Source organism: Hemitrygon akajei, chromosome 15, assembly GCF_048418815.1.
Source record: "Hemitrygon akajei chromosome 15, sHemAka1.3, whole genome shotgun sequence".
Lineage (NCBI taxonomy): Eukaryota > Metazoa > Chordata > Chondrichthyes > Myliobatiformes > Dasyatidae > Hemitrygon > Hemitrygon akajei.
The window spans coordinates 26,805,716-26,817,249 of NC_133138.1; the positions used below are offsets into that span (position 1 = coordinate 26,805,716).

At 41.6% G+C, this 11,534-nt stretch overlaps 1 protein-coding gene across 3 annotated transcripts in view; it reads right to left on the reverse strand.

Moving 5' to 3' along the window:
* The window catches only part of LOC140739224 (platelet-derived growth factor receptor-like protein), a 34,801-nt gene extending 25,207 nt beyond the window's left edge, over window positions 1–9,594 (reverse strand). The window contains exons 1-2 of one of the 3 annotated variants that reach the window (XM_073067323.1): window positions 9,145–9,594; window positions 3,727–4,015 (exon numbers count right to left, since the gene is read on the reverse strand). In XM_073067323.1, coding sequence (XP_072923424.1) covers window positions 3,727–4,015; window positions 9,145–9,202 — 347 coding nt within the window. In that variant the 5' untranslated portion in view covers window positions 9,203–9,594. The remainder of the gene's footprint in view (window positions 1–3,726; window positions 4,016–9,144) is intronic. The other 2 variants (XM_073067321.1, XM_073067322.1) reach the window with 2 other exon arrangements.
* Between the last annotated feature and the right edge of the window lie 1,940 nt (window positions 9,595–11,534).

Consider the following 11,534-nt stretch of genomic DNA (forward strand, 5'->3'; position numbering starts at 1 on the left):
GGGAATGGTTTGGAGGGTTACAGGTTGAATGTAGGCAACTGGGACTAGCAGGGAGGATGCTGTGGACAGCATGGGCAAGTAGGGCCAAAGGGCCTGTTTCTGTGCTGTATTACTCTAACTCTAAAGTCAAATTGATTGGACCATACAGAGACACACAAGATGCCCATTTTAATCTCTCCTTTTTGCTGTTTTTTTGATAAGATATTAAACTGAGGCTTCTGACTGCCATCTCTAGTGACACTGGTGAGACACTGCACCATTCTGCGGGTAGCGAGCAAAACTATTCTATTAAATATACTTTTTCTGGAATACAATGGCTTCAATCCTCAGTCCATAATTTCCCTTTGGCTTTTGTGCTTCTGAACTGGCTGGATGACCCGGTGTTTCTGTGGTATTTTGATGGATTTCGCGAACTGGATTTTCAAGAATGCAGGTACGGTTACATCGGCCATCGCTGGAGCAGACTTGGTGCCTGACTGAAGCAGCAAAACCTGGGCCCAAGAGCCAAAAACAATGCGAAGTTTAGCCAATTTAAGCACCAAACCAGATTAAAAAGATCAAAGACAAACCGGTGTTCAGCTCACTACATCAATCAGCTGCAGCCCTGAAATGGCTCCGTGGCTGTGGACTCACTTTCGGGACCCTGAGGTTCACGTCCAATGTCTTATTTGTTTACTTTTTTAGTGTTTGCACAATTCGTCACATTGGGTGTTTGATGGACTTTGTTGGGTGAGTTTTTTTCATGGATTCTATTGTGTTTCTTTGTTTTCTGGCTGTAAGAAAACGAGTATCAAGGACACAAATAATTTGATAATAAATGTACAATACTGTGCAAAAGTCTTAGGCACATATATACAGTATACATAGCTCAGATGTCTAGACTTTTGCATAGTACTGCAGTCATTTTATGTATTGCTGTCACGAAAGGAAATACATGACATAAGTGAGTGATACTGATATGGGTCTTTATTGTAGACTGAGAGTGAGAATGGGGCAGGGAGAAGGGAATCATGGATGGAAAAAGGGGAACGGAGAGGAGAGGGAGTGGGAAGCACCAGAGAGACATTCTGTAATGATCAAACAAACCAATTGTTGTCACCAAATGAGTTTGTCTGGTGTCTCAGGCCCCGGCCTCTGGCATGCCTTCTCTACTAACAGTCCCACATCCCTCCCACGGCACTCCATCCTTGCCATTCCCAACATTCTTTGCTCCTGCCAGATTTACAAACTCACACTCCGCTCCACGTTGACAAATACAGTACTGTGCAAAGGTCTTAGGTATCCTAGCTATATATATATATATTTATTTATATTTATATTTATATATACACACACACACATTTATTTATTTATTTATTTATTTATTTATTTATTTGCCTAAGTCTTTCGCACAGTCTGTACTTTGAACTTTAAACTTTTGAAAAAGCCCCCGCAGCAAAATCTTAGAGAAGATCAGGAGAGTTCTGACCAATATTTATCCCATAAATACAGACTATCATGTCCTGTCATGCTTGCAGACTTGGTTGTGCACTAAATTGATTGCTGCATTTCCTATGCACAACTATTGTGTCTACAAAAGTAAGAGACTGGATGTGCAGACATCTCTTACTAACTTATCTAGCTGCGAAATACAACTCACTTCAATCCTTTGGGTCAGGGAAGGGAGCTACTGATTCCTTCTGATCCAATGTAAGGACAGCATCAGGTTCAGCTGTTTCATCTCGGATAATCAAAGGATTGTCAAGGGTCACTCACTCCGATTAGCTGAGATACCATTGCCCCAGGAATTAATACCATCTTCCTTGAATTAAGTCCAGGGAAGCTCAGAAGAGTACTCAGCAAAATTAAAGTTGGCTGTCGTCTAACACATATCAGCCTCAAAGGGAAACTAATTCAGCTTCAAAAAAGCTACAATAAACAAGAAAAAGAAGGATAAATCTTCCAAATGTTTCTATGGAAATTGGTACTTCAGAACAATAACATATTATTTCTGATTAGAAAATTTATTCATAACTGCATTCATTTTAAACTGAATCATGATTGTATCAAATTGTTTTTAATCAGCTCTGTCAGCTGCTATTCCACTTATCTGTTGCTTTAGAATATAGAGTGTAGGCATCGTAAAGATTGATAAACATTAATTCGTATTTCAGATGAAATATTAAATTGAGATCCCTTCTGATGGATGTGATTAACAAATGTAAAAGCATTGTTCTGAAGGGCAGAGGAATGCTCTAGAATTTCCTGATTCAGAAATGTATCTTATAAATGTAATGTTCTCATTTTCTGTTATATTTTTAAATTTTTGTTTTTTTTTAAGAGATAGAGCAGGGCAACAGGCTCTCCAAAGATTAGAAGGTTAATTGGTCTTTGGAATGTGGAAGGAAACTAGAGCACCTGGAAGAACATATAATCATGGGGGGAACATAAACCCCTTGCAGACAGTGACGGAATTGAACTCGTGTCACTGACACGGTAAGAGATTTCCGCTAACTGCTATGCTACAGTGCACTGATTGTGCATGAGGTGTGACCCAAACTGTAATGTGGAACAGGACCAGAATCCCAAGGTTTCGATTTTTGTCCCAGTGCAATTCATCTAAAGTTGGTATTATCAACTTGGCCCAAAACATTGGAGATCAAATTACTGTTAAAATTAGTGTGTTTGGCATTTAAAGAGCCAGCCTTTTTAATTTCAGGAAATGCCTTCCTTAGAGTGCACTGTTTTATTTTACAAATTGATTAAGTTCAATAAAACATGCAAAGTAGACTGAAGAGAAAAAACACTTGTCAAAATATTGTAAAATTTTACTCAAAATTGAAATTATCCTCTCTAACGGTACCTAAATAATGACACATGTCCTCAACTGAGGAAGCTATAATGTGGAAGAAATTTCAATAAACAACATCCATTTACTCTGTATTAGACTTTTAACTGGTTTGTGCATCTGTTACAGATTTAAAATATATTGCAGTAGATTATGATGAAATTAAAGGCTAGAGTAAATTGTATTTCTGTCCAGTGTAGTGGATTGAGGAACTTATACTAAATTTATTGTGTTCCGTTTCCTTTTTACCTGTGTTGTAAAGGTGCTGTGGTGTTCAAAGTTTTAAATAAATTTGTTATCAAAGTACACATATGTCAACATATACAACCCTGTGATTCATTTTCATGGAGACAATAACTGTAGAACAAAGAAATACAATAAAATCAATGAAAAAATACACACAAAGATAGCCAAACAACCAATGTGCATAAGAAGACAAACTTGAAATACAAAAAAACAACAAATAATAAGTCACTAAATAAAAAAATAAGTACCGCGAGCATGAGTAGTAGTCTTTAACGTGAATCCATTGTTGGAAGAATCAGTTCAGTGCTGAGGTGAGTGCGTTGTCCACGCTCATTTAGAAGCCTGATAAGGTAATAAATGTTCCTGAACGGGAGTCGATGATGATGGATGCTGCTTCCTGCGGCAGCACTCCACGTAGATGTGCACTATGGTGAGGTGGACATTTCCTGTGATGGACTGTGTGATTAGTTGTTGTCTCTTGATTTCACTTTGGGAAATACTGTGGGTAGCTAAATAACGAAAGGGCATTTTCAGGTGTGATTGTGTGCAACTGGTGAGTCCAGTTAATGTTTAACAAAAGACCCCCACTCACTGATGATTATGTGTGCACAAATACACAAGGACGAAAAACATTACAGCAAATGGATAAATACCTGAATCTGCCGTCGTTTTCCTCGTCTAGATAACTGGGATAGGTCCAGCTGATGCGGTCGCCCCTGCAGCGTAGCGCGAGAGTCCCTCCTGCAGGAATTACCAAAGAATCGAATGGTTTCTGAAACCTGCCTCTCTCCAGTAGCTGGGTCATGATGCCAAACCGTGCAGGTTTCTTAACCGTTACCTTCTTCACTTTCGGCTTGCTCTTGTGCTTTTTGTTGGTCGGTCTACCTTTCTTGTCAGCATTTCGCTTTTTACTTTTGGCAGCTGTTACATCCTGGCATTCCACTAAAAGAAACAACTTCATTACACCCAGCAATACTTAAATATGAACCAATTTATTTTGCTTTATAATCGTGAGTTTTTATTGAACTTAGGAGTGAAAATGTCTTTAATTCTTGACTGTCACTTTTATTCTGCAATCAACCCACTCAATGTGAAAATAACACCATAGAAATAGCTATTGGCCAAACCAATCCACTTGGTGAATACCACGTTTCCCCAAACACTCTTAAAATAGTAATATTAATTCCATGGGTTCATTTTGTTCTTGTTTCTTTAACAACTGCTCTTCGATCGGTCTACCTTTAATGATGAAAATGTGCCTGTTACATATTGCACGGAACAAGAACGACATAGGTCCCACATAGGAGATTGGTGGGTAAAATCAAAGCTCAGGGCATCGGGGGAAGGCATTGACATGGATAGAAAACTGGTTGGCAGATAGAAAGCAAAGGGTAGCGGTGAATGGGTGTTTCTCGGAATGGCAGGTGGTGACTAGTGGGGTGCCACAGGGCTCGGTATTGGGACCACAGCTGTTTACAATTTACGTCATCGATTTAGATGAAGGCATTGAGAATAACATCAGCAAGTTTGCTGACGATACTAAGCTGGGTGGCAGTGTGACATGTGATGAGGATGTTAGGAGAATTCAGGGTGACTTGGATAGGCTGGGTGAGTGGGCAGATACTTGGCAGATGACGTTTAATGTGAATAAGTGTGAGGTTATCCACTTTGGGAGTAAGAACAGGAAGGCAGATTATTATCTGAACGGTGTAGAGTTAGGTAAGGGAGAAATACAAAGAGATCTAGGAGTCCTTGTTCATCAGTCACTGAAGGTGAATGAGCAAGTGCAGCAGGCAGTGAAGAAGGCTAATGGAATGTTGGCCTTTATTACAAAGGGAATTGAGTACAAGAGCAAGGAAATCCTCTTGCATTTGTACAGAGCCCTGGTGAGACCACACCTGGAGAATTGTGTACAGTTTTGGTCTCCAGGGTTAAGGAAGGACATCCTGGCTGTAGAGGAAGTGCAGTGTAGATTCATAAGGTTAATTCCTGGGATGTCTGGACTGTCTTATGCAGAGAGGTTAGAGAGACTGGGCTCATACACGCTGGAATTAAGGAGATTGAGAGGGGATCTGATTGAAACATATAAGATTATTAAGGGATTGGACAAGATAGAGGCAGGAAATATGTTCCAGATGCTGGGAGAGTCCAGTACCAGAGGGCATGGTTTAAGAATAAGGGGTAGGTCATTTAGGACAGAGTTAAGGAAAAACTTCTTCTCCTGGAGAGTTGTGGGTGTCTGGAATGCACTGCCTCGGAAGGCAGTGGAGGCCAATTCTCTGGATGCTTTCAAGAAGGAGCTAGATAGGTATCTTATGGATAGGGGAATCAAGGGATATGGGGACAAGGCAGGAACCGGGTATTGATAGTAGATGATCAGCCATGATCTCAAAATGGCGGTGCAGGCTCGAAGGGCCGAATGGTCTACTTCTGCACCTATTGTCTATTGACAGTGAAATGGTGTGATTAAATGATTTTTTAAAGATTTATGTAGTAACACCACACACTGGGTAATTTACAGTGAAGCTGTGAACCGGGCCTGCCTAAACAAAATACATGCGCACTTGAAAGCCCGCGTGTAGGAGGCTTAATGGATTCACCGCGCTGTCAAACAGCCACGTGCATTTGCCACATTCTCACAATCGATCTGACGCAGTTCTGTGGCCTTATGGCCAACTTCGTCCATGTCAACCGTGATGCTTATCTACGCTAGTCCTAAATGTATTAAGTCCATATAACTTTAATCATTTCCTAACCAACTATCTGAACAACTACTTTTTATATGTTCCTCTTGCTCACATGTCCTTTCCACCTAGATTTTGTTTTCCCCCACCATGAATATAATCATGACTGTTCAAATTCGTAAGGCTTTTTATCTATTCTAAGTGATGAGCATGAAGCAGACATTTCCCTGATGTATTTTAACAGTCACATAAATATAATACAAACTGAATGATGTATGTAATCAACATATTCAAAGCACCCTAAAATTAGTCTCTCAGAGAAGCACAAAGTTTATCAATTACAATACAAATTATATTTTGCTTGTTATACACAGGTTGCATTTCTCAATGTAGCACAAATAATTTGTTTTCAAATATAGAACAGAACAGACAGCACAGGCCCTCTGGCACATAATACTCTGCCGGCCCTTTAACCTACTCCAAGATCAATATAACACTTCCCTCCCACAAACAGAACTGTAATTAATATTAATTAACATCATTAGGATGTCTCATCTATTCACAGACTGAGATACACATGTAACATCCACTAACTGCTGCCATTCACTGTCTACTCACAAATAAATTGGTCAAACATACAGTAGAACAAGAACAGAAAAAAAATTGGTCCAGCAAATCATTTCCATCCTGACACGGTGAAAATAGCATTTCCTGCCAACCCATCCAAATAATAAAACAAGAAGAACTCTTAACGTGATTTGGCAAGCCATGCTTGAAGTTTTCCCTCGAACTCCTAGATGATCGAGCAGATTTCAATAAACCACATTGATGAGCACGGTAATTCCATGTCATCTGCAGAAATTCTCTGATGACTCAGCAATAGTTGGTTGTATAAAGTAAGGACAGGAGGATGAATACAGGGCCCTGGTGGAGGACTCTGTCAAATGGTGCAAGCTGAATCATCTGCAATCAACATCAGCAAGACAAAGGAGATGGTGATGGACTTTAGGAAGACTAAGCCTGCACTGCTATCTGTTTCTACTGATGGTGAGGACGTAGATGTGGTAAGAACCTACAAGTACCTAGGGAAGCACCTGGATGACTGACTTGAGTGGAGCACTAACACAGGTGTTGAGTACAAGAAGGGCCAGAGTCACTTCGACTTCCTGATGAGACCGAGGTCCTTTGGAGTATGCAGGCCCCTCCTTCACATTTTCTACCAGTTTGTTGTCGCCAGCCTAATCTTCTATGTGGTGGTGTGCTGGGGCAATGGCATCAACACAGGTGATGCCAACAGGCTCAATAAACTGACTAGAAAGACTGGCTCTGTTATAGGGGTCAAACTGGACACGCTGGAGGCTGTGGTTGAAAAAAGGACCCTATGGAAAATCCTGGCAATTCTGGACAATGTTTCTCACCGTCTGCATGCCACTTTGGCTGAACAAAGGAGCACTTTTAGTAACAGACTGTTCAACTGCACTGTTCCAAACAGCACTATATGAGGTCTTTCTTACCCTTGGCCGTTAGGCTCTGTAAAGAGTCGATCTATAGCTGGGGAAGTGATGACACCCTCCTGTTACACTGTTTGAGGTAACTTACTTTTTATTCTTTCTTGCTTCTCTTCTGATATTTGTACATCTGTGCACTTGTAATGCTACTGTGACACTGTAATTTCCTTTGGGATCAATAAAGTATCTATCTATCTAGTTCTCCAGTCTTCCTTACGCTCAAATGTCTTCCATGCCAAAGATCTTTTGCGGCTTCCTCTAGATGCCTGAAACCCTCCTACATTGAAGAGATCCAACCCAATGTACTGTAATGCTGTTTGGGAACAGCATTCCTTGCACAGCTTGTACTGATTAGCCTTCCACTGAGAACCTCCCTATCCCATAAATTGGGCGAGACCAGAAAACATACAGTAGGTTAACATGGTCAATCTTGCAGAAGGTAATAAAATACATTAGCTTCCCAATGATCTTGCAACATTCAGCAGAACTAGATGTGGACCTTCACAATTATACAGTACCGTGTCAAACTCTCAGGCAAATTTATATACTAGGGTGCCTAAGATTTTTGCACAGTGCTGTGGTAATTTTATGAATTGCACTGTACTGCTGCTGCAAAATAAAACAAGCTTCATCACATGTGTGAGTGATGATAAAACTGATTCTGATATGGGTCTCTATTGTGGACTGAGTGGGAAGGTGGTAGGGAGAGGGTAGTCAGGTTAGGGAAAGGGGAAGGGAGGGAGAAGCACCAGAGACATTCTGTAATGATAAATAAACCAATTGCTTGGAATCAAATTATCTTCCCTGGTGTCTTAGGGCTAGGTGTGTCTGCACCCCTGCCAACCCCCGCTCCTGGCACTTCTTCTCTGCCACCTGTCCCACACCCCTCCCGCGACGCTCCGCCTTCACCATTTCCAACATCCTTTGCTCCCGCCAGATTTACAAACCCGTTCTCCTCTCCATGCTAACAAACACATTACCGTGCGAAATTGTTAAGCACCTTATATATACCGAAGGCTTTTGCGCAGTACTGTATGAGCTATCTACACCCTTAGGTTTAGCGATGTTGAGGAGTTAACAGGAAGTGTTGCATGTTGTTGTCGCGACTGAGAAGTTCAGGACCACGTGCTTAATGTTTTACTGTCTCGCAGAGGAACATCTTTGCTTTCAGTGCTCGGCGATTGGAGTGAGATGGGCGTGCCCTGGGCCTTTGATAACGAACACTGCTTTCCTGTGCCAGTGCTCCTTGTGAATGAACTTAATTGTTGGGGAGGGCTTTGTCTCTGACGGACTGGGCTATATTCATCACTTTCTGTAGTTTTTTTTTCCCCGTCCTGGGCAGTGGTGCCTCCACGCCAGTCCATGATGCACCCAGTTAAAATACTCTCCTCTGTGTGACAGGCCGAAAGTGGGCAAACGTTTCAGAAAGTAGAGGCGCTGTTGTGTCTTCTTTGCGAGTATTCTAACGTGTCGATCCAGGACAAATCCCCTGATATGTTAACGCCAGGGAATTTAAAGTTACTTTCTCTCTCCACCTCCGTTCCCCTCATGAGGACTGATTCGTGGACCTCCGGCTTCTTTCTTTGAAGGTGATGTTACTGACTCGAGTGGCCGATTGGCCTCTTTCTGCCGTCGGCCGGTCAGAGATTCAATCAACCCACAAGCTGCAATAAACAGCGGCCGTTTCCCTCTCAGAGCTGCAAATTTCCCACAGCACTGCGTACAGTATTTATTGTCCCGTTTAAATAGAATATGATTTTAACCTCTTAATTATTTAATCTTTTGGTTACCAGCGTGTGATTTTAAAATACCTTCGGGTAGTTATGGAGCTCAAACGTAATTCACGTTTCTCCATTATATCCCTTACAATTTTACTCACCGAATTCCAGCAAAAAAACGCTCAGACAAACCAGCAGGAAAACTAACCCCAGCCTCATTGTGGAAACTTTGTTTAAAAATAAACGAGGAAGCTTTTGCGCTTTGCAGCCAGCGAAAGAAATGCCGTCTCAAAGTGGAGCGAATTTGACACCAACTTCGTTGTTTCGGGCTCTCTCGCAGCAGAGACCCGCCGTCCAGGGAACTTGCCTCTCCCCGAGCGGAATCAAGGAGTCAACTATTTCTCGTCCAACAAAGTGCCCTCACAAACCTGAACCTGATGAAGCCGCCAGTCGAAAAGACAAACTCAATAGAATCTATTCAACAGAATTCAGCTCTCAATAAATATCCACATTCCTGCCATACTTCCCTTCCCGCCGCTACCTTACCCTTCCGAAATCTAATTTAACACGTCGAAACCCCATCATGAGTCCACCTTATAATACGCATATTTATTTTCCCTTGTAGCCACAGAGGTCAATAATAAACTTGACCTCTTATAGTTCACCGTCGAGCCCGACGAATCCTATCTTTAAAACCAGAAACGTAGCAAATATTTCTGAAAGGGATCCCCCACGTGCAAGGTGTTTTTAAACCTGCACTCTTTGCACTGACCCACACAAAAATGCTGGAGGAACAGCCGATATTTCGGGCCGAGACTCTTCATTAATAGTTGACGCCTTGATTTCACTTGGGGAGAGGCAAATTCCATGGCATCGTGGGTTTCTGCTGCGGGAGTTGCCGAAACCACGAGCTGGTGTCAAATTCGCTCCAGTTTAGATCGGCATTTCTTTCGCTGGCTGCAAAGCGCAAACGTTTACTTTATTTGTCTTGTACTCTTTGTAGTGCAGTCAACTGCAAGGTCGGCAATGTAGCAGGCAACTTGAATTCCTGCAGGTGACTACAAAGGAATTTATGGATATTAAAATAAAAAGATTAAAACTGAAAGATTGCTGAGCAAGCACGAGGAAATCTGCAGATGCTGGAAATTCAAACAACAACACACAAATGCTGGTGGAACACAGCAGGCCTGGCAGCATCAAAACGTGGACAGTGCTTCTCCTTATAGATGCTGCCTGGCCTGCTGTGTTCCACCGGCATTATGTGTGCGTTGAAAGATTGCTGGTTTGTTTTGAAAATATTATAAAATAATATAAATTAATAACACGGCAGCAAAATATTCCTTACATCCAAACATATATAAAAAACCCTTCAGTTTTGTAGTCGTTCTGCATGTGCCGTTTTTCCCGCTATATTGAATGTTATTTGTTTAAAACTGGTCATTTTAAACAAAATCTGAAGATCTTATTTTGATATAATATTCAAATTGAACATACTGGAACTCTCATGAGAAAATCTGCAGATGTTGGAAATCCAAGCAACACTCAACATTCTAGAACATTCTGTTTGGTGCTGACTGCAACTGTTTCACATAAACATCAAGAATCAGGATTTAGGTCCCAGTACCTTATCAGAAATCTTTAACAAGGCCAATAGCTCAGAGTTGCAATCACTAACAATGAAAGGGTTAACGTATGAGGATGTCCTGGGTATGACTCTAAACTGCAACCGCTGATGAGGCTCTGATTGGGGACTTCCAGAGCTTTGGGGAAAGTGGAGTTACCCCTTAGTCACCCATTGCTCCCAGGGTTGCTCTGACCAGAAACGGTAGCACCTGCAAGCGTTCCTGCTCAGGATACGAGCAAAGGCCAACGGCAGATCCGGCAGGTTCAGTAACTGAACTTATGACGGAGAAGGTGGATGAGCTCGGACCTCAAATGACAACGGCTATAGTACAGGCGGATGAACATTTGGGAAGAGCAATGGCCATTTCTTCAGTTCGTCCAACGGAAGGCAATAGCAAACCGCAGTTGCTAGGTACTAGATTTCCTAGAATCTATTTGCTAAGAAAACCATGATCTAACTCACAAAATGTATCCCACAATAACAGCGTCAAGAGGATCTTCAAGACAATTCTGAAGATGCTTCGCTCAGTAGGGTTGATTCTGGGCAGGAGGGGTTTCCCTGACCGTCATCAAGCTACTGCTCATAAAATTCAAGTAACACTAAAGAAAATTATTGCCACTTGGAATGTAAGAACCCTATATCAAGCAGGAAGATTGGACAATGTGATAAATGAAATGGAAAGACTAAAGATTAACATAATGGGAATTAGCGAGGTTTGTTGGACAGGTGCTGGAACATGTCAGAACAGAAATAAAACACTCATTTATTCTTGTGGAACATCCCATACTAATGGAGTAGGGATTCTTATGGATGAAAACACGGCAAAAAGTGTTTTAGGTCATTGGGCAATATCAGAAAGAGTGCTCCTTGTTAGATTCAGAGGACAAACATTTGATTTAGCAAACATACAGGTATATGCACCAACAA